This window comes from Oculina patagonica, chromosome 4, assembly GCF_052425735.1.
Source record: "Oculina patagonica isolate OP01 chromosome 4, crgOcupat, whole genome shotgun sequence".
Lineage (NCBI taxonomy): Eukaryota > Metazoa > Cnidaria > Anthozoa > Scleractinia > Oculinidae > Oculina > Oculina patagonica.
This window is the reverse complement of record NC_135761.1, coordinates 55,335,978-55,359,330: the sequence shown is the minus strand read 5'-3', so window position 1 is coordinate 55,359,330 and position 23,353 is coordinate 55,335,978. Positions and strand designations below refer to the sequence as shown.

Below are 23,353 nucleotides of genomic sequence, written 5' to 3'. Positions count from 1 at the left end.
ATCAACATAATCTTAATCTTAAAAACCCTTTTATAAATAGCTAATATTCTTTTGTTGAAAACATCTCGTTTCGCAACCTCGGTTAACAATACCTTCTATTTTTGACTTAAATTTTAATTTGACTACTAACTAACATAATCTAAACCAACATCTTTAACAAATACTACTTCAATAAATGATAATAAATCGCTATCATTCCGTTGTTGAAAACATCTCGTTTCGCAGCATCAGTTAACAATAACTATTCCTAAATTGTAGGGATTGACTAGATATTTTAATTTGACTACTGACTAACATAAACTATATCGACATCTTAAACAAATACAACTTTAATAAATCGCTATCATTCTGTTGTTGAAAACATCTCGTCTGCCAACAGCAGTCAACAAAAACAAATTCTAAAACTACGTTACTACGTTTTATTTTTTAGCATAGTGATTGTAAAGCGCTATGAAAGATTAGCTAAATAGCGCTATAGAAATGATAATTATTATTATTATTATATTATTAGAGTATAAACTTCTATATATTTGATTATCAGCACTGCGTTAACAAATTGTTATCTTTCTGTCGATTAAAACACCTCGTAACATCAGTTAGCAATAAACTGCTTTTTCAAAAATTAAGTTTGACTCTAAATTGCAATTTGATTACCAACTAACAAAATTTCGACCGCCAGCTTTAAAAAGCAAAGCATTTATTATATTGTTCTATACGTTGAAAACATCTCGTCTCGCAACATTGTAAACAACTGTTACTTTTAAAATTACGTGTAATTGACTATAGAGTTAAATTCTGATTACCAAATTACATTATCTAAATAAAGTACAGCTCATAAAGGTCTATTAATTGTCATTTTACCACAACATTAGTTAACAATAACCGCTATTCTAAAATCACTCTTGACTAATTTGAATTCGGTTACCAAACTACATAATCTGAAGCATTAATCGGCGTAGCTTTAGTAGCTAGTATGACCGACAAGGTCTGCAAAGTCAAAATTTATATAATGTTAAACAAACTACAGCATGCAAGGAATCTCTAGTCAAGTAAATCAACATCTAGTAAGACTGCTGATCCTAATGCAAGACATACGAAAACTAAGACTTTCTCTAAATAACACTGAACGAACTACAATTGTTTGTTAGCCCGAGTGTCACCTTTGTTCTAAGTGAAGCTGAATCATTCAAGTTGCCAGTTCATCTCGTGGCTTGTTACTGTCTCTTTTCATCGTGTTTCATCTGCTTTAGGAGAAGCCAAACCGTGCTCTACCGACTTTCCGGGATCTTGGAGCACTGGGTCTGCCGCCTTTGGGAGCTGGGTTTCGAGCAACCTGCTTTACCTCTTCGAACACCTGAATTACAACATAACGATCACATAAGGAATACGTTCTTTTAGAGTCGTCACTGTGTGGAGGTGTAATGGTCTTGCACCATGCATCGAATTCAAGATCTTAAGGTCACGGTTCGTACCTCCTCATTTAAGTTAAGCACCGAGCCTGACCACTTTGTATGTATATACTTTTCTAAATCTAAAGGGAACTCGTGAGTTGGCACGTACGAAATATCACAATGTACACAAGACATAAACAGAACTTCAAAATAAATCATTACTTATACTCACTTTAAGACGGTCTTGGTAAAAGGAAAGGACTTGAAAGGTGTGCGCAATGGTCAGGTTCTCAGGAAACACAGAGTTGATGAATCCTGTTGACGATTCCACCTTTGGAGACTTGAACATATCGATTGGCCAAAGCGAAGTTTCCAACATACGTTCGACTAGACTATCTCCCGGCTCGGGTCTCATCTCCTCTGAGGAAAGGTAGCGGAAAATGAAGCGTCGAAGAGCCGTTGTGATGGCATTCAGTGTAGAACGATCTGACTCGGTCTTACCAGACACAAAGGCTGCTTTGGCCAGTTCGTCTGTAATCTCTTTGGGTACAGCAACACGATAGACATCATGTACACGTTTGGCAGCCGATTCAGCCAACATGTCTTCAAGAAACTCGTATAAGGCCACCACGTGAGTAAGTTGGATTGCACTGTGGGGCTGAGGAAGTGACGCCTTTGGAAATGGTCTTGATCCACAAAGCCACTTGTCTGTAAACTCTGTCAAGGGCTCCTCGGGTTTACCGACTTGATGTCTTTTTAACAGGCAGAGAACGATTTCCATGTGCTCTAACAAATCTTGCACGCTCTCGAGGCTGTGTTCACTTTGACGTACCAAACCACTCCGGAAAACATCTGTAAGTGGCTGCTGAGGAATTAGCTCTTGCAACTCATCCAGAATCCCTCTACAGGTGTGGAAGAGCTCTCTGGAAAAGATGAACTCGTGCAATCCCTCAGACGTCGAGAGGAACGATTTTCCCACTAAGAAGCGGACTGCCATCTCTTTTTCTATCTTGGCGAGATCGAAGAAAACTTCTTTCCCACGGCCATACTCAGTGTTGCGCTGGGAATGCCTCAAAATATCGTCCGACCACTGGTACTGAATGATTTCTCTCTCTCGAGCTTCTTGCAAGTGGACCATTGGAATGGCACCTTTTCCCTCATCACGCTCAAGAAAGACCAACGCGGCACACTTCCCTGTCGCTGCAATGCTAAGGACCTTCCGCAAGAAGTCATTCTGGATTTTCTGAAGAACTTCCAAAGAAGTACAGAGGAACACTCCTTGATCTCGTTTCTCAACAAGGCAAAGAGAAATTGGAGAGCTCTCGCTGAGATATGGTACCTCTTGCTGCAGTCGTTCTTTTAAGATTGGACGCATCTTCTCAAACGCCGCACTGAAGTTCTCGAAGGCCTCGTTCAACCGCTTTCTCTCCTCTGGGGAACTGGCTTTACTTCGAATGACATCACCAATCTTTGTAGTGGTTTCCTTACGGCTAAGGCGTCTGCTCAACAGTGATTCTACGGTGCGACTCCAGGAAACAAGGTGGGTAAGGTGCGCCACAGATGGAAGAATGTTGTTTAAATCGAGAAACAAGCCTAGCAGAGGATGATTTTCTCTCTCTTCATCTGCAGCTGCCATGTAATACGCTTGTAGGCTGTTAAACGTCTTCGGGAGCGTTGTTCGCAACAATCGAGGAATGTGCATGTTTCTTTCATTTGTGTCTGAAAATTGCGGGCTGTCAGTCTCTTCTATCTTCCTTTGAATAGCCAGTGAAGATTTGCTAACAAAGTCTTCAGAACATTCCAAGAGTTTTCTTGGGTGAAACGCGCAGAGTAAGGGTTTAACAGCCGCTGCAAACTTCTTTTCCCAAGACAACCTTGCATCATGTGTTTGACACAGATCTGCTGAAGTAAGGATGGAGGCACTTTGTTCCAAAGCACAGTGCAGGAAACGGATGATTTCCTCTTCTTTGGCATCTAGGAGGGTACAAATTGCCGTTAAGTCGTTAGCAATCTGTTGAAAACACACTTCAGAGGGAGTGCCATCTTTGAGGTCAGTGCCCATGAACTGGCAAAGACCGTTGTCATCAAACAGGTCCAGTGCATAGCCTCCATAAAGTGCTGCGTGAACAAACAAGTGAAGAATGCGGAATTCTACAGGTTTCAGTTCTCGTACGTGTAGGGAGGTGTCTTTAGAGTTTGGAAGGCAAAGGTAACCTTTTGATGGCAAGATGGCGTGTCCAGCTGTCGCTAGTTGGGAGCATGTTTTCTCAGCTTTGCATTGTGTTCTACAACAAGGACAGGCTGCTTCCATGTTTTTACCAGCAATCGCAAAGAAAGTTCCACAGGAACAGAAAAAAGTCGTTGTTTTGGCAAATCTTTCTGCAGCGTGGTAGTTGTGGTGTTCCATGTATGGCTGTTGAGGACATTCTCCTGATGCTAGGACAAACGAACCCTTTGATGCCATTGGGTTGGTGAAGTAGGACATTAAAGCAGGCGGTGTCTTCTTTGTGTTTCTGTAACTTGATGCAAGGATGATGCAGAGGTGAAGAATCAATGTTGCTTTGTGTACATCTGATGGCGATGACTCGGGTGAAATGCAAAGCCTTGGTGCTTTAAAATCTTTCCGTCCAGTGATTCGGAGGAGAAGCTCAACATAAGGAGTTTCCAAGTTCACTAACTTGTCTGTGAAAGACTCTATTGCTTTGTCCTCACTGTCCTTCAGGATTCGTCTCGAACGAACTAGATAGAACAACTTAGTCAAGACGGCTGCCATTTCAACTCTCTGTCTCACTGAAGTTGACATAGAATGGATGGTGTCTTCAAGAGGCTTCAGAATCTTTTTCTCTAAAAGAGTTGCTATCGCGGCTTGAGCTTGGGTATTCTCCGTACATGACTGAAAAGGATCAAAACTAAGTTTGCCGACCAGGGTTTCATCTTGCCACTCTATGCTCTTTAAAGCTGAGAGTTTACAGCTTCGTTGGCAAACGTCGTGAATGTCGTACATGGCGAGTTCTTTCTTCAGTTCCTTTAGGAAGTACATTTGCAACTCCAATACCCTGAAGCGATATGGATCGGTTTTACTTGAAGAAAAAGCGGCATTTATCTCAGTCATAAGCATAGCAAACTCCCCGTCTTCAACTAGGCACTGGCGCTTTTCTAAAATGAACATGGTAAACGATGCCAAAAAGGACTTCAGATATGCTGCTGCACAAAGAAGGTGAAACACGCCATTTTCAACATCTTCCCTAGGCTCAGTCAAAATTTGAAAGGCCTTGCGAAAGTTTAGCAGAGTTTGATCCTCGGAGCTTGATACTGTTGACAAGTCAATGTCCAAGAATGCAACCTCATTTATGAGGTCACAACATACCACAGCAAATGGGGAGTCGAGTTCAACATCATCAGCAAGGGTTGACAAAGCATAACTTGTTTCTTGGAGACCTGGGTGTTCGTTGATGCTGTCCAAGCTATGTAGCAGCTTTTCAAAGACACCTGGACAAAAATGTTCTTCAACCAGAAAAACGCGGTGAACTAATGGCCCAGCCAGGCGCATAAGCGATTGCTTTCCACTGCAACAAATTCTTGCTAGTATAGAGCCAAGGACTGGTGTGTCTGGATTCGCATCAACGCATCGTCCATAGAAGAGCATAAGGAAGTCCTCTAAACTCCTCTGTTGAACGCCTCTTTTCTCCAACTCATCAGCAACGTCAGTAATACGATCAAAAACGTCTTGAGAGTCGAGGTAACTCTCAGATACACCCGTCTTTCCAAGTTCACCCAGCATGTAAAGAGAATATCGTTCAAGAGATTCGGGTAAAACAAGCAGGGTGACATAATCGTAACAGACGCGAAGGAAATGGAAGGCAGGGCTCTGAACTTCCATTCTGCTGACGGTAGATAAAAAGAGACTTGTTGTTCGCTGCCATCCGTCGGGGCCGTTGAAGCCTTTTATTACATCAAATGTTGGAAATAACGCATAACACAGAATTTCTACAAGTACTTCGTCAAAGCTGACACGTTTTTCCTCACACGCTCCAGCCGTCAACTCATCTTCTTGTACCTGTACATCTTCAACGTTTTCGTCTTCCAGGTTCATTTCTTTCTCTGTGTCTTCTTCAAGTTCTTCATTTTCGTCATGTTTCCCATCGACAAAGCCATCTTTTTCGATATGATCTTCTTGAAAGACACGATTTTGATTCTTGTCTTCCTTCATACTATCTTCACATTTATCATTTTCTGGCAGAATCTCTTTCGCAGGTTCTTGACCTTCCTGGTCAAACTCTTGGTTTGGTTTGTCCTTGACTATGTCACCACTGTCGTTACTCACATCCACCCTTGCCTGACTGCAAATTTCTCCGTCCCGTTGTTCCTTTAATGAATCGTCTATGGGCAAAGAAGCTTTGTCTAATGTCTGTGTTTCATCTTCTTGCTGCTCTAGTTCTTCTGTGTTTGCAGTTTGTGTGAGGTCACTCTGTTCCTTCACCCTTTTGTCTTCTTTCATTCCTTTTCCTTCATTTACCTTCTCCTCTTTCACTTCTTCTTTCTTTGTAGCTGCTATCTTCTTTTCGTCATTCTGCTCCCATTGTTGAGGCCGTACACCACTTTCTGCCTGGGTAAGTAGTGCAGACTCCTCGTCAATACCTTCATTTCTGTAATCTTCCTGGTGATCGTTCTTTTCTCTCGAGTCCAAATCTGCATCCTCTGGTTTGTCACAGCTACTTCTACATTCAGTTTCTTGGGCATCTTCTGAAGCCTCATTGTGTGCTGGATTCTTGTCCTGATACAGCATTTCTTCAAACACAGGTATAAATTCAGAGGACACTTCACTGAAATCCACTTGCTGTAGCTTGTGGCACGTCTCATAAACCTGAAAGGCGGCCATATATGAAGCCTCGTTCAACCAGAAGAGAGAATGCAATCTAGTTATGAGCCGAGCAGGATCACCACCGATTCGAAACTTTATATGATGCGCCATCGCAGATTTCACAAAATCAATTCTCTTATCACGTGGGAAATCGTTAGAAAAGTGAGCTGTTTTCATGTCAAGAAGATCCTCGACATAGCATCCAATGTTACTTTGAAGGTATTCCATCTCAAAAACTTGAGGAATTTTCTCTTTAATAATGTCTGTAAACCTGTATAGCTGCGACTCTGCTGCAACATCGTGCAACTCTTCGTTTTCGTCCAGGTTTACCTCGTCCAAGAGAAGCTGCCTTTGGTCTTCAGTAAACAGAGGCTGCACTTGCTCTACTTTCTTGCAAAATACAGACGCACAAGGGAATTTCAGCTGCAAGCGTCGCTCAGAAACGAAGTATGACTCTGCTCCTTGATGGTCAGGGATGTCATCAATGTTTAAGATCTCTTGATCCAAGATTAATTCTGACCAGACATCCAGTTCCTCCTCGTCAGAAGGATCCTGTGTGATCAAGAACTGTGGCCAGGCAGACTCTTTCTCCAAAAAGTAGACAATCTTTGCCAGCGGTTGACGTATGAGATGACTAACATGATGTTGAATGGCTCCCACTAGGTGCGAGGAATTGATTAAGGCTTGTCGATCACACGCCACAGAGAATTGCCAACTGTGACCTTCTGTTTGATGAGAGTCCTTGTGTTCCCTCTTTTTCAGCCACCGTTTGACTAACTCTTTGAAACACTCCAAAATCTTGGAGGTGGAGGACGACCTCAATAGCTGTTCCAGTTTGACAATGGCATCCACTGTAGGCTGATGAATGGCTGGATATTTGATTCGAGTAAAGCACCAAAGAAACTGATTTGAAGCCACGTCCTCAAATGAGAGCGCTTTGGTCTCCAAGAGATCCATGATGCTGACGTTCAAACAATCGGTAATGGGCAAAACTGGGTTTTCCAAAACATCGATTGTCACTTGCTTCCAGCCACTTTGGAAACTAAATTGCCAGCGCTGACTTTGAACTTCATTGGCCTCACTTTCCCTCTGAACATGGACTACAATGCAAACATTCTTGAGCTGCTTTTGGTTTTCTTCCTTTGCCTCTTTGATGTGTTTTTGACGCTGTTGCTCGATAATGGACTTGGCAAGGAGCATATGGGTGGCATCCAGCTCTGGCTTGCACTGTAGTACCAAGAGTGAATCGCTGGAGCTCCAGAAACGTTCCAATTGCTTTGTCAAGTGCTTTTCAGACTTGAAAGCACTGAGCTTTTCGGTCTGGCACTGTAGTAGCCCTTCAAGACAATGCGATACGTTTACGTGGATGTTACTGTGGGTCATTATTAGCAGTCGCATTCCACTGGTTGCATCTTCACTTTGCTCAGGCTCAGACTGCAGATTTCCTAGTGAGTGTTGAAGGTACTCCTTTAAACCGTTGTGCAGGGGCTTCTCAAAGTAGTTGTTGTAAAGTGTCTGCACCTCTTCAAAATTCGTCTCAGCTAGGGAAGATTCCAAGCTCCTCACGACACCATCAGGCGATGCTACTAACATGAGATCTTCCTTGCATTTTTCCAAAATCTCATCTCTGGTGAGCTCTGCATCTTGACTATTCTTTAGGACTAATGAAGGAAGGGTGTCATCACAGAATCCAACGAACATGTCTTCTTTGTGAAACTGGGATTCGAAATTGGGGATTGTTGAGATGCCAGTAATCCAGGAATCCAGATTGCTGATGATGTTTCTTTGCTCTGCATCAAGCACGTCTGAAAAACGAAGCAATTGCTTCTCGAATCTGTTGAGAAAGGGAGGGTCTGTGTAGTCAACTCTTCCTTGATCGATCAACACAACACATCGAAATCCGTCATGGACTTGACACATGGGATTGCTGAAGGCTCCAAGTGCGACCCGACAATTCCTCTTTCCTCCAACAACTGTGTAGTTTTGATTTAGCATATCGTAAAGACTGCCATAGATGCTTTCAAGATCTCGCAGAATGAGAACACAGTCCCTCTCCATGCACAGAATAATGCGGCTCAGAATTCGGTAATTGTACTCTTCAGAGAGGTCTTCTTCAAATCGACTTCCAAAGATGGTGATTTTCTCTTTATCCAGACTCTGCAACATCTGATCAAGGATACCAATAGCAGAATCGCCATTCGTGATAATCATAAGATGCCGCGCTAGCTTGTCCTGTAGGTTGTCACGGATGAGCTGTGTGACTGGAAAAAGGTGTGTCTTCTCCATCAAATCCAGCGAGTGGAGTCCTTCTTGAAACAAAGTTTGAAAATTGTTTACATCGTTGGGTACACCACCAAAATTTCTCTGCAGCGCACGTTGGATTCCTTTTGTTTTCTCTTCAGAAAACAAATTATGCGGGGTGTTGTGGTCCGTGTCTGTGCTAAGGCATTTGATTAGGCTGTAATAGTCACGCAGCCCGTGAAAATTGGTATACCTTTGTCGCCCTTGGTATTCCTGATAAGCTTTAGCCAGACAAAGAAGCTGATTGTCATCTGGATAGGTCGTTTGATGAAACTGGCGCCCGGAGCGTGTACGGGATACTCCAAGACCAGTCTTCTCACTGCCAGCCTCTCGCAAGGATTTTCCAGTTTCAAACAAATCCTCCACATCTGGTTCTGGCCGGGATAGATGGATTGCACGGTTCATTTTTGCAGCATCCAGAGCCCAGTTTGAAATACCCACAACAGCAACGTCAGGAAACGCACTGTCACCTGGTTCCAGCAGACTGTGCAGTACTTTGAGAGGGTTGTACTTTGATACCTCTGCCAGACCAATCTCATCAAGAAGAACAACTGGAAGAACATCACCACTTTTGTTATGCTCCTTGTATTTTCTTGCTTTGTTGAACACCTTGAGTATTCCATCAGATGTTGATGACTCTGATCCCTGATGAGAGACAACATAGAGTTGTGGCAGTGTCTTAAGAAAAGGATCTTTGGCATCCTTTCCCCTCAAGTTGCTTCGAATGATCTGCATGGACAAGGACTTGCTACAACCAGGCTTGCCAACAACAAAAACTGGAATTCGGTTCAAGATACAAACTAACATGACAAACACGTTCTCTCGAAGTGCAGCATTTTTGGCAGTTCCCTCCGGCAATTCCATTCTTTCCAGGTAGTCTTCCTGTTCTGCTCTCACAATGGCCTCAAAGCTGGACTCTTGAAATGGTTTGTTTTTGTGTTTTCTGAAGCACCCCGAGACACGCTTGCGATATCCCTGCCTGGCCTCTGCAGTGGGAAGACGTGATTGGTAACAGTGAGCCAAGGCGAGTACAAATGATCTTTCTTGAAAGGGAAACCCACGAGCAATCTTGTGGAACTTGTGATTTCCTTTAATTTGTGATAAAGGCAAATCGTTTCGCCCTTGTAAGGTCTCTTTAAACCATTTCACAAGAACAATGCATCGATGCGCATCTCGCAAACTGACACAGTAAGGGCTTTTGTCAGTTTCTCGGACATACTCCTGAGAGGTACAAAGAAGATCAACCAGTAAGTCGTTAGGATTTCCAGTGATTCCCTCCACCATGCGGCCAATGTATGCATGCTCGTCTTTCTTACTCAGAGATCCATAGTCCCAGACAAAGTCGATCATTGTTTCAGGCAGTGGATGAACACGGTACACCAGCTTTGAGTATTCATCTGTAATCGTCTTTCCACTTAGACCAGCTGTTGAAATTTTGCCAGGAGGACGAAGACGGTATGGATTGCAGGCAGCAATAAACACCAAGTTTGGTCTCAGAGGTTTCCCTTTGATGCTACGGTGACAAATCATCTCATTGATTGTTCCAAGGTATTCACAAGTGTTAATTTCATCAAGGAACACCCAAACTTCCTGGCCACTCTTTGCTTCCTCTTTCATTTTGTTCACGAAAGTGACGAGCTCTTCCTCAGTTACCCCTGCATGGAAGTTGAATACATGAAATGGGACGTCACATGTCCTAGCAAGGTATCTTACAAGGCTGGTCTTGCCACAGCCAGTTTCTCCCATTATAATGACTGGAATGCCTGCTTTAATGCGTTGAATGATAAGCACCATTTTGAGAATGTTGTCTGGAGTAAGAGCGTAATCAAGGGTCTGCAAACTGCCATCATTTCCTCTTGGGGTTGTTCTCACAATTCGATCAAGTTTCTGCTGAAGCTCTTTGTGATTCATCTTTGTGAAGTCTTCTATTCCTTTACCTTTCATGGCTTGAATCTTGAGTAGATTTTGCACATTTGAAGGCACCAATGACAAATCACGATACAGAGCGGAAATAGTAAGTGCTACTAGACTATGGAAGACAATCACAAGATGGTTATTGTCAGCCCATTGAATCATTCCTTCCACCCGTTCAACCATTTTGTCAGCTACCATCTGTGAGGGCAGTTGAATCTTTTTCAACACTTCTGTGGCTTGTTCTCTGGTGATGGCTTCTGATTGCACATTCTTACACGTTACCACAGACCGTGATGCAAACTCTCTTGACACATCCAAAAGGGCTTTAAACAAGCAGTTCCGGACATCATGCGACGCGCCAAGCACTACCTTCAAATTGTGAGGTTTGAAGAAGGGGCTTGCTGAGAATTGCAAAAGCTGATTTGCAAACACCTTGATAAAGCTTTCCACTATGTTGTATGACAAGTCACCACTTGACGAGAAATACTTTGCTAGCAGCATCTTACAGCGTTCTGGCGATAAAGGCTTCAATTCACTAGGATTCACATCCTTGCTTTCCAACAAACCGGATTCGTGAGCGTGAAGATACTGACAAACCACTTGGATGGGGCTCAGAGGCTCTTGGCTCACAACAAGGTCTTTATAACCATCCAGCTGGATGCGCAAGGGAGAGAAGCACTTCGTAACAGGCAGCGAGTCTTGTAACCAGTGCCTCAGTGTGTTTGCAATTTCAATGTAGACGTGTTTGGTTGGAAGGTGAAACAGTTCTGTTCCAGAGGAAACCATGCCAACAACAACAAGCTCAAACATCAACGTGTCCAGAACTAGAGGATCGTCCACTTCGCCAACATCAAAATGAATGCATTCATGGGGGCAAACATTTAATCCTGACAACCTTTTCACTAGATGTTTTCTTGATAAAGGCCCACTGATTGGAATAGTCACAGTTTTCTTCTTCAGGGATGCAGCATGCTCGTAAATGGCCTCCGTTTTTCCCACCCCAGGAAGATCTGACGTGACCATGAAAACTTCAGGGAAGAATTTCTTGAACGTGTCCCGAAGTTGAACTTCGGTCATTCCAATAACGTTGTGTACTGATGAAGAAAACTGATCAACAATATGATGATGAATCCCTCCACAGCATACTATACCCAACAGGTAGGGACCTTTAACGCTGTCTTGGTATGCCCTGATGGCAGCAACAAGCTCAAACTGCATGTCATTTGAAAGGTTCTCTACATTAGCTAAGCAGTGCAATTTGACTTCAGTAGCATGCCTGTGTGCTTCAAAGGAACGTTTCAGAAGTCGTTCCACCTCTTCCCAACTGGTCTCTGAATGACAAAAGAGAACCTGGCTAGGTTGCGGATAAGAGCCTGCTGTACTCTCAAACAGAGACATGACCACATGGGCAGTCTGTTTACTACCATGCTCAAGGACAGCTACAAATAACTCGCCTGATTTGACAGCTCTTTGCAAGTCTTGTTTTTGCAAGCTTTGTAATTTTGTGGTTTGGTGAAGTTTGGCGAATATTTTATCTAGAACCTTTCCAATGGCACGGAGATCACTCTCGATTCCTAGGTTTTCCTTTGGTGCTTTGTACAGGCAATGGAAGCTGTCGAGGTCCTTCAGTTGTATACTTGGATCAACAAAACGCAGCAGGCTGTGGACAGACGTTTTCAACGATAGACCCTTTGTATGAGTCAAGGGTTTTGAAAAAAACTTCTTTATCATCCAAAGCTGATCAGGATGAAAAAAATTCAGAAAGTAGTGTTCCTCTTGCAAAAGGCTCAATAATGCTTCCCACTGCTTTAGTGTCACGTCCAAGGACTTTGCCTGAGATTCAATCTCTTCAGAGGAATGAAGTTTGGACCAAAATTTCGTAAACTTTGGATGGCCAGATTCTCGCAACAGTGACACCATGCTGAGGATGTCGGTAATCATCTCAACTTGTTTAGTAAATGCAGACAGGGTCAGATTAACAGAAGTGGCTGCAGCATCACAATCATCTGGTTGTCTCGTCTTTTCTTGTTTCTTGTCAGTGTTCATGATAAGGAGAGCTCGGCTACGTAGATCATGAAGCTCTGCCATGCTGTAGCTCGTCTCCTTTGTGGCGCCTTCTTGACGTCGATAGCTAAGTTGAACATCACATGAACCATCGGGGTTGGTCTTTATGAGGTAACACCCCTTCTGCAGGGCATTGCTGATGATTTCTTTTGTCATTTCTCCTCGGTTGGCAACATTCATGTACAATCCTCGCAAACTGTGGACATTACAACTGCATTCTTTGATTTTGGCCGCCATTTCTACTTGCTTTTCAAGCTTGCTGTAACAGCTCTTGAGGCTTTCCAAGAACATCATGGGATCCTTTGGCGTTTCCCGTAAGACATTTCGCAAGAATCCATGGACATCAATCAACTCAGACACCGTTGCTTCAGACACAAATTGATCAGAGTGTTCTTCTACAGCATCAATTAATATTCTGATGTCTTCATTTGCAGTTTCCTTCATGAACGAAATCAATTCACTAGACTCTTGAAGTGTTCCCATGATAGTCTTCAAAGTCTCATCAAGCTTGGAGTTGACCATGGCCACACTCTTCTTTTCAACAATTTCTGAGAGGCTCTTAAGGGTGTGATCACCCAAAAGACTGGATGAAATGACGTCTTGTAGGTCCTTGGCTACTGTTGAATCATCAGAATCTTTAAATCCAAGGGCTGAAAAAATTGACATCAGCTGCTGAACTTTTTCACAAACAAGTGGGAAGCGCAGGTAGTTAATCAGCATTGTTTCCGTTCGCTTATGAACAAAACCACCACAGAAGGAACTGATCACTTTAAGCTCTCTACGGAGACCATCTTCATCAGTTATTCCTGAAAAGAGCGTGTCCACTTCCTTAGTGCTTGGATCCTTACTGCTATCAAAAAGATTTGTGCATGCTTCTTTGAATTGCTGCAATCCCTTGCTTTCAAGAAGGCTCAACACCTCATCAGCTTTGGATTCTGGAAGGACTTCTGGAGGATCAGCTAACTCTTCCACAGTTTCACTTGATGAAAATACGTTTGTCAAACACACACGTGCAATGTTGCAGAATAAGAAACATTCTCGAACCTCCATGGTTGTCCCTTCAGAATCAATCAACTGCCCCAGTGTGCCCCAGTAGTTCACATCAAGAACATCTGTAAGGGTGGCTTTGTTCTTATTTTTCTTCCTTTTGTTGACTTCGCGAATTAGGAATTCTGCATCTGAAACCACAACAATACCCTTGGACACTTCTTGGAGGAAACGGATTGTGTGCTCCAGTTTGGAGAATTGCTCATCAAAGGTTTGAGCACTTTTATGAGCCAAGGAAAGCTGTGTTTTCCATTCATCCACATTGACTTGTTGGATTGCTGACTCCTCAGATGAAACCAAGGCACAAAACATGGCAAGCAAATTGAATTCCTCGTCCTTCAGGTTTAGGAAGAAGTCCACACGCAAGTGCTGTCTTTGTTCTGAATGGGTTAACCACTGTAAGGCTTCCATGACCATCTTAACGCTAGGATGTTCCATAAGTCTACTCTTGGGGTGAAGTGCACTTAACACGGGTAACCAAACTTCACTGTGGGAAAACATCACTTTAAAGATTTGTTCGTAATCTTTTCCTCCCTCCACTGGCATCTGTATAAGTTCCAGCATGGTCACAAGAAGCTCTTCCTTTGCCCTACGTTGTAATGAAAAAAAAAATAATAAATTGGGTGAATAAGATGTTAAAGAGTTTTCAAGGCAAAAAAGAAATACTTGCCCTTACGACAAAAACCGCGTTAAGATTGTATGTATCTCCATAAAAAGTCCAACTACGACTGATCACTTACACGTAAGTTGTGAAGGACACAGTCATAATACTGTACACGTGGTTACGCATTAAGAAAACAATGATCTTTGACATGCTTTGTCACAATATTACAACCCAGTAAGATAGCCAATATTATAGAAAAATACTATACTAATATACTTCTATTTTAAAAAACTTACCTATCCAATTTCACCTTTTGCAAATCCTTCTTCGTTTCTTTTGAATCGTCATAGCCAAGGAGGCGAATCATCTTCCTACATCTCGAACGACGGTCTCCAGTGCCACTTTGTTGTTTTATTGCGCTTCTGAGGAGCGTTGTAAGGCGTTGCTGAATTGCTGGGGCACGATTCTGTGCATCCGCAAATGCATCCATGATGGATTCAAACTTTGTCTTAAACACAAGACCTTCTACTTCCTTTTCCATATCTTGGCGAAGGGCTTCGTTTGCCTTCAGTGCATCTGTCGCACAAAGTGACACACACGCTTCTACAACATCAAGAATTTGTTCTTTAGGTTTCTTACCAGTACGGAAATGTGCTCTCAACCAGTTAAAGCAAACCTTTTTCTTGTCTTCGATAGAGATGCATCTGTTCCAGAAGGTGCAAAATGCTTTTGACTGTAACAGAACTGGTATGACGGGGACCATTTCTTTAGACTTGTGTGTTGTGACAGTTAAAATGAAATGATAAAACTTATCTGCCGACTGTAATCGTGGATCTTGTGCGATATTCGTCAAACTGTTGAGTCTTTCCTGAGACCAGTTGTTTTCTGACAAAATTTGCTCAGTCAGTACTTCACAGAATGGATTGGCTAGTTTTTCTTTCAAGCTCTCCGGTACCTGACCCCAAAACGATGACTGAAGGAGGTCTGACTTTCTTGCGCGATGGCGTGAAATGAACTTGCAGTAAACACTTGAAAACCCTTCCAAGAGGCTCTGCAACAGGTTAGGAAGACGCGCGGATATTTCGCGGTAGAGATTCCAAAGGCACTGCACATTTGGGGAATGGTCAATAACAAAACAGCAAAATCTTCTAGAGCTGTCCACGTCCTTCAACCTTGTGATGGAGTCTAACACACCAGGCACCTGTTGGTGAAATTGCTGTTCAGTGTACTTCTGTGATGAAAGTTTGTCTGCCACCTGCAGGACAGAGTCCACATCAAGAAGATTACAGAAAACGTTGATAAACAACAGACATCCTGTCGAAGAGCCAGCTTTATAAAGATCTTCTGCTACAACCTTGATGAATCTTGTACTGCTTTGAGGTAATGCTTTCAAGGAATTATGTCCAAAGGATGAGAGAAGCTTGTCAGCTGCCTTCTGTCCTAGTAAACTACAAGGATACCGAGCCGATAAGGAACGCACACGTTGCACCAACTGACCAAGAAGAGAACAAATGTACACACTCTGATAGGAAGAAGGATTTTTGTTGATGATTTCCACAACCCACTGAATACAAGAATTGATGTCCGTCATCAGATAGCTTGGGTGGCCAAAGCCTACGTGTTCGCACTCCATCAGCATTTCCTTAAGATCGCCACCATTACCTAGCATGCGATACAATAGCTTGACAAAGAACATTTGTCCATGGAAAATAGTTTTCATCTGGTGGTGGTCATTTGGATTATGAAATATGTCGTACTGATGTATCCCAATATTTAGCTTGCGAGATTTTGTTTCCTTCACGGCTTCCTTGCCTTTAAATGTAATAGCATTGTAGAACCGCGTAGCTAGTCCCTCTTTGTATTTTACCACATACCAATAACGAAAGGTCTCTTGTTCATTAGCGTATATAAATAACTCACGGGACTTCCAGTACTTCCCATCATCGGAACAACACTCAAGGCTTAATGTCACACGTCCATTCAACATTGGCTTCTCTGTAAGAATCGTTACTGAGTCACCTTTTTCGTCCAAATAAAGATGAAAAACATACCTGAGGAACTGAAAAAAGAGGGCATTTTCTTTGAGAAACAGGAAGTCAAATATCGACAAATATGAACAAAGACCGTCTTTTTTATCGTTAGTAAGTGCAGAACCCCTAAATGAGTATTCATGTACCTTTGAAAATTTCCTATAAGTACAATTTGTTTTAGCTTAAATGTACCCTTGCAAAACAAATTTCCAGCTTCTTGAAAGCAAAACAATTATTACCGCATAGGTAACGTAACAGCATTTATAAAAGTATCGAGCTCCCTAATTAATATACACTCCGGTTTTGCAAAGGAATGTTAATTTTACGAGCGAGGCTGAACCAAGACTGAATGCTCTTTTTTTCATTTTTAGAGCTTAGTTTGATAGAAATTAATATTGGTATTTGGTGCTTTAGCTCGATGGAGAACTGAATTAAAATGCTTTTATCTTAGTCGAAGCTTGGGTACTCCCTAAGCAGGCTCTTAAAATCACGGTCCATTTCAGCCTCAAGGTTCTTAAAAATAAAATCCCTCTAAGAGGACATGTGGTTACTGTCTGCAGTAAACAAGAATGACAATGATGAGAGAGGAGTTGTATCTGTAGGTTTATTGGAGAGTACCTTATTTGTACTTAATTTCGCGATTTTGACGAGACAGTATTTACTGGTGTTTTATTTTGCATTTGGACAAAAATATGTTACAAACATTGCAAATATGTTAAAAACGTTAAAAAAATACGTTTCGCGGGTCTTCATTTCGGATAACAATGCACTCTAGTAAGTCTGTCACTATTAACTTTTGCATGGGAAACACAATTTTTACCTAAAACTGAAGAGTCTTTGATTCAAGTAAACTGGTGGCCTAGTGGTTAGAGTAGACGTTCCTGATGCCTTTGACTCCGGGTTTGACGCCACCACCTGCCGTATTTTGTCGTTGTTAACATTTTCTTTTTTCTTATTTCTTTTTTTCTAGTGTCTAGTGCAATTATTGCATTTAGCTGCGCATGCACGCCCTGAAACTCCACTTCAAGTTCGTTGTTTGGGTTGAATTTCGTGCTGTGTCTTGCGAATTTCTCTCCCTGACAAACGTCCCACAAACCAAGACTCTAAGACCTCAATGTCCACTTTTTTCTGCCGTGGAGTATTCTTTAGATTTATTTTCTTCGATTCTAGACTTCAAAAGATGTCTTCTATTCGTAAACGAAAAAAACCCATTGCCTTGAAAGGGCCTACAACAGACACCATTTTCTTTGTTTGGTCAACCATGCATGAGTAATAAACATAGGAAAACAAGCCTTCAATGTCCCATACATTTTAAGGACGTTTCTGTCAGCGGTTGCACAAATAAAAAAGTCACTGACTACTTAACTAACTTACAGACCCGACTAAAAGCGCCAGTAACCACAAAAAGGTTCTAATAAACCAGCAGTGATAAACAAGTTGGATATCGAGTTGGATTTTTGAGTTGGATTTGGTACAGTGACCAAAAATAAACCGAAGTTTAAAAGTATGTGGTGTCAACCTAAACAACATTAATTATATGTACATTTAACAACTGCATCGTTAAATGGAGGTTGGATGCCTGGGACATCCGGGAGCTTTCCACTATTGGCAGCCAGCTCCTAGATGGAGACTGCTCCCATGGCTGGGAAATCCTGGCAACCCAGCCATGAGCCCCCACGCAGAAAGAAGGAGGAAAGGCACCCGTCACACTGATTAAACAGTGGAAAGGGAGGGAGGGAAGGGGTTGAACAGACTAAACGCTAAACTCCAGGCAAACGCTCTACTGGCCTGGCCAACACTAAAAACACACGCCTGAAATCCGGAACACATGGAGTCCTGGTGCATGGGCATATCCAAAACACCGCTGACCACAAAACACCGACGCTCTTTGTTGTTAACTCCGTTAAATTGCATTGTTGTTTTAAACTATGTTAACTTGCATTGTTGTTAACTATGTTAACTTGCATTTAACTGCATGTATTAAATAATATAGTGTGCCCTAACCAACAATGTAAGCCAACTGCAAGCAATCAGGAGTGGAACTACTGTAATGATTCGATTTAGCGCCCTCCTTCCAATAAGCGCCCCCTTCCGAATAAGCGCCCCCCTTCGAATGGGTTTTGGTTAATAAGTGCCCCTATTCCAATAAGCGCCCCCATTCCAATAAGCGCCCCCATTCTTATACGCGCCCCTATTCTAAAGAGCGCTCCTATTGTGGCTAACTGCCCCTTTTGAAGTTGTCCACATCGAAAAAGATAAACTCATGAACATTCACCGTACTGTACATGTGTACATTTACTGCTAAAATGAACAATTCTAGCTAAAAGTAACTTTACTTTAAACAATTTGTTACTGTTACAGTTTACATTATTGTTAGTTATTTAATATATTTAAAGTTTTGTTTTGAACATTTGGTTTTTCACACAAAAAATTAAATAAGCGCCCTGTCCTGAATAAGCGCCCTCCCTTAAGGTGTCAAAAGTAAATAAGTGCCCTGGGCACTAAATCGAATCATTACAATAAATACACGCAAACTGGAGTGGGACCTAACTCCAGACAAACTGGGTGGAGCTAACCACAACCAAAGCTGGAAATCCCAGCCAAAAATCCAACTCAAAAATCCAACTCGAAATCAAACTTGATAGCTTAACTCGGTAAATAGGCAACTTCGTGATAAACTGTTGTGACTGAAGCTACGTTTTCACATGATAACCTGTTGTGATTGACACATTTCTCGCATCCTCATCATTCTTGGTGGAAGAAGACATTTTCAACTCAAGTTTTCAGCTTGCCTCATTGCAGTTAAAAACGCTGTGCGCACGCATGTTACACACAGTGCTGGTCAGTGTCAAGACTATTATATAGCATTAACGCTGTTGGCTCCCTTGGCCCGCAAAAAGGTCAATTAAAAATCACATGAAATCATCAAGTGAATTATGTAATGTTGCACATGAAGTGAGGTTTGAAAAGAAAGATGTAAATAAATTACAGAAGGCTAAATATTTGTGAAATCTCCAAGTGAAATATACATTTCTAAAGTCAAACAAACTGCAAAAAATGCTGTAAGTCACTTACTTGAACCTGAATAATAATTGAGCAGTTTTCAGAAATATCATGTTTTAATATGAAATAGGCGCTTTTAAATAGTTTTGTAGCATTTTTTTAGTGTACTTATTCAAAATTAAATATCTCGTTTATGATCGTTAATTTAGCCATTAGCAGAGTTCTTTTTTTGTTAAAAATATTTACACCATCAAAGACCTATTACTAAAAGTGAGAGAGTTTTTGCTAATTAATTTGTTAAAATACTGCATGTATATTGAATGCCAATTGTTAAGGAAAATGCACTTTCATATTCTGCAATAAAAAAGGGGTCGAAAATTTCATTTCATAGACACTTTAAATGCCCACATCTCATAAAACAGGTTTCAGGCTGTTTGGCTCATCTTAAGATACACAAATGCAATGATCTTAATCCTCCAATGGGCATTTATCAGATACAGGATATAGATAAGCAATCAAAAAAATAGGCCTAAAGTAACATTTTTGCCACCTCTTAAAATATCCATTAAAATAGCGAAGTAAAAACGAAACTGGTAACTGCTAAAGGCCAAGCTCTAGTACGGCACTGCTGCAACGATAGCTAGAAATGTACAATTCACTAGTCACACTGTAGTCACAAGAGCTTTGTAAAGTACAAGTATGTCGACATAACATTGTGTAATCATGCTCGTGGATTTATTTTATTGGCTAGTCTGATGTCTTGTGATTTTCATGCCATCTATAAAAACTATTGCTCAATAGAACTGCATGGTCCGACCAGTGAAACTACTGAGCCGTCTCTTATACTGTCTAGATTTATATTAATGGTATTAATATCCACTAAAATAATAAAAATAACGGATATTTTGTTGTAGCAAACAGCAAGAAAAGGTTTGAAAACAGTGAGTAATTTGTTGCAATTGCATCCCTCAAGTTAAAAAAATGCCTTTGTTCTCTGTTTGCTACAAATCTAGGTTAATATGTCAGTTATTTTTAGTGGTTATGAAAAGTATGACTGGGGATATCTACTGTGACAAACAATAAGAAAAAGATCCGCCGTACATTCGAGCAATACAGGCAAAAATAAAGTTACCAATGAAAGAGATCTCATAGCATGGTAACAGTTTGAGCACAGCTACCAAAAACCGACCAAATCTTTAGCTCACAAGCTGACCCCGCCAGTTAAAAATGGATTTGAAATTATCATATTTCAATAAACGGACATTTCACGCCAGTTTCTCAAAAACGCTTTAGAGTTTTATCACTGGGTGACACTAAGACAAATGAATTTCAGTGAGATGTTTCAAATAGTATATGAAATGTTACCGAACTATAATTTTGTATATTTTTGGTACTAAATTTTTGCACTCATTGCACGAACTTCCAGCGGAATCCATCTTAATATTTAGGTCTCATGGAGCATTTAATACATCCTACACCCAAAACACATACCTGTTCACGATTTTCAGAGGGTTCCTGAGGGTCAAAGCTTTTTTCTTCTTCTGTGTCACTTAAGGCATGCCTGTGATCATCCTGCACAAAATCAGAAGTAAATGGAATAGAGGAAGACTTTATGATAGAATTGCAGACATCATGGCAAGAGGGCAAAAATTATATACTGCTATCTTAACTAAAAAAAAACAACAATTGGACGTTTTTGGAATTTATTAACCCCCTGATGATACAAAATGTTGCCAAACATGATTCTGTTGCTCAGCGGAACGACACATCTTAACATCTGTAATTTATTTTTACAGTGCATCAAGACAGAGAAATGAGTCAAATAATTTTACTTGTTCAATTGAGCTTCCTCAATGAATCATGAGGGGTCACAATCAATCATAAAGATTTTCATGAAGCTGATCAGTCAAAACTTCACTGTGTAGGTGAATACAGATTACTTGTTGTTTTTATCTTAAATTGTATTTCTTTTTCCGTCAAATTAGAACTGTAAAAATAAAATAAAATAAAATAAAATCCGCGAGCCTCAAAGATTTTTACGAGTACATAGACATCATGTACTCCCCCATGTTTATAAGAAAGGGTAAAATTTTGCGTTTTCGTATATTATTTGAAAATAATATGTTAAAATGTTACCTTGCAAGCAAAAGTTTTAGGCATTTAGTTAAATAACCGTGCGACTGAGACTCGACTGGATGAGACACTCGTGAAACTTCACTACAAAACGCAACCCAGCAATTTTTTTTTTCATTTTAACAGACTTGGTTTTATGCTGAGAGCTTGCTTTTTGCCCTTTAAATGTCGCCCTAGGGACGTTTTCTTCAGTGAGAGTAATTTTCTTTACCTCCATCACGATTTTCTTGGGAAAGCAGACTTGATGGCGACTCAAAATTTTCCGCGAACTTTACTACATTACTACCAGAAGTCTTTGCACATTTACATCATAACGCGAATCAGGTCTATTAACATTTATGCATCTGGCCAACATGTTGTGGCTAGCTAATAGAGATTTATTATTCAATTGCTCTATTTTACTAGACACTTGCTTTTTTATTACTGAGTGTGTTGAAATCTCATTTGCATGAATTTGGAGTCTGCATTAACAAATATTTTGCATTGTCCTTTTTTGCTTGATTATGGACCTCCACAATGCCTCAGTCCATAAACATGCACTGACTTGGTTAAATAAAGTGCACCTACACTGTAACACCCGAAACAATACTTTCAAAATTGATTGTACATGTACATGAGTTAGAGAGTTGAATGGTTAAATATTTCTTCATCTCAATGTTGCTTTTTTAAGTTATGAAGGTTTATTTTTCCAATATATGTTAATGAGTATGACGTCTACCCAGTCTTCATTCAATATACAGATTTTGACTGGTTCACACAAGCAGTATTTAAAAAGCATTATCATATAATACTCGCAATTTCCACAATTTTTCTTGTAAATTTGGTGTCTGGTAATTAATGGCGAGTAAATAATGATATAAGCAAAACAAATATGCTTAAAAGCCTAGGTAGACGTCATACTCATTAACATATTGGAAAAATTAACCTTCATAACTTAAAAATGCAACATTGAGATGAAGAAATATTTAACCCTTCAACTCTTTAACTCATGTACAATCAATTTTGAAAGTATTGTTTCGAGGGTTAGATGCACTTTAATAATATCCAACCATCGCGACCTCAAGCTTTAATTGGTTAACAACCCATACGTATAAAAGCTTAGATGCCCATTGTCAAATATTTTAAGACAAGATAATAAAGTAAACATACACTTCCTGCAGGATCACGTTGTTCTGTAGTTTGACCTTGGCTGCTCGAAGGTGGTACATTTTGACCTTGGCCCCCTGGACATCTGGAAAGATAATCTTCCCACACTTCACTTGCATATTTTTTCCAGTCAGTTGGCTGGTCTCCACCATGGTGGTAGGTGTCTGAAATATTACGAGCACCTGCTCTCAATGGATCATCAAAGCCAGGATTGACCATCCCATTCTCCCTATCATTGTGACTGCCTGATTCTGGCACAGGGTTTGTTCCTTCTCCAGACATGCCCTGAAGTTAAAAAGCAGTATAAATTATTGCATTTGTCGAAGTGTACCTGGCCTGTTGAGAGTTGGAAACTCAGATCAATTCTGCACTAGCCCTCGGGTGAGTGGCTTATCAACTCACCTGGATTCAATCACTCATCAAAAAATTGTCACTTCTTCTCTGTCAGACCAAAAAAACCCCTAAGAGAATTAAAAAAAAAGTCATTTTAAAGGGATATTAAATATCCATTATATTTTTAAGTGATGACCCGTTAGTGTTGATGTCATATCGCTTATTTCCATCACACCTGTAACAGAAATCGAACAGAAACCAAGTTTATCTTATTAAGAAATCGCCGCATAGAACACAAAAGCAAAATATTCCCATGGAACACTACAATGTATAAACGAAACGATTTATTGTTTATGATGGGATCTATTAGATTTATAGTAGACAGAAATTTCTAATTCTTATAATACATGTATAAAGGTCTACTGGGCCGCTGCAAGCAAGAGATCGTTTGACCTTTCTCTCAGCTTAAAAGCTTGCTCGCGCATATCTTATGTCAATTATCAGATGCCACACTACAATATAATGC

At 40.8% G+C, this 23,353-nt stretch overlaps 1 protein-coding gene and 1 long non-coding RNA gene across 2 annotated transcripts in view; one reads left to right on the top strand and one right to left on the bottom strand.

The window, feature by feature from the left end:
- LOC144650780 (uncharacterized) overlaps positions 1-23,353 on the top strand; it is a 207,753-nt gene that overhangs the window by 173,732 nt on the left and 10,668 nt on the right. The gene's annotated exons all lie outside the window — the stretch shown is intronic.
- Positions 514-22,776, bottom strand: LOC144648004 (uncharacterized). Its single transcript, XM_078507660.1, has 5 exons — positions 22,498-22,776; positions 20,707-20,787; positions 14,479-16,241; positions 1,624-14,167; positions 514-1,354 (listed from the first exon to the last, which is right to left on the bottom strand). The coding sequence occupies exons 1-5, from the start codon at positions 22,774-22,776 to the stop codon at positions 1,247-1,249; spliced, it is 14,775 nt and encodes a 4,924-aa protein (XP_078363786.1). The 3' UTR covers positions 514-1,246.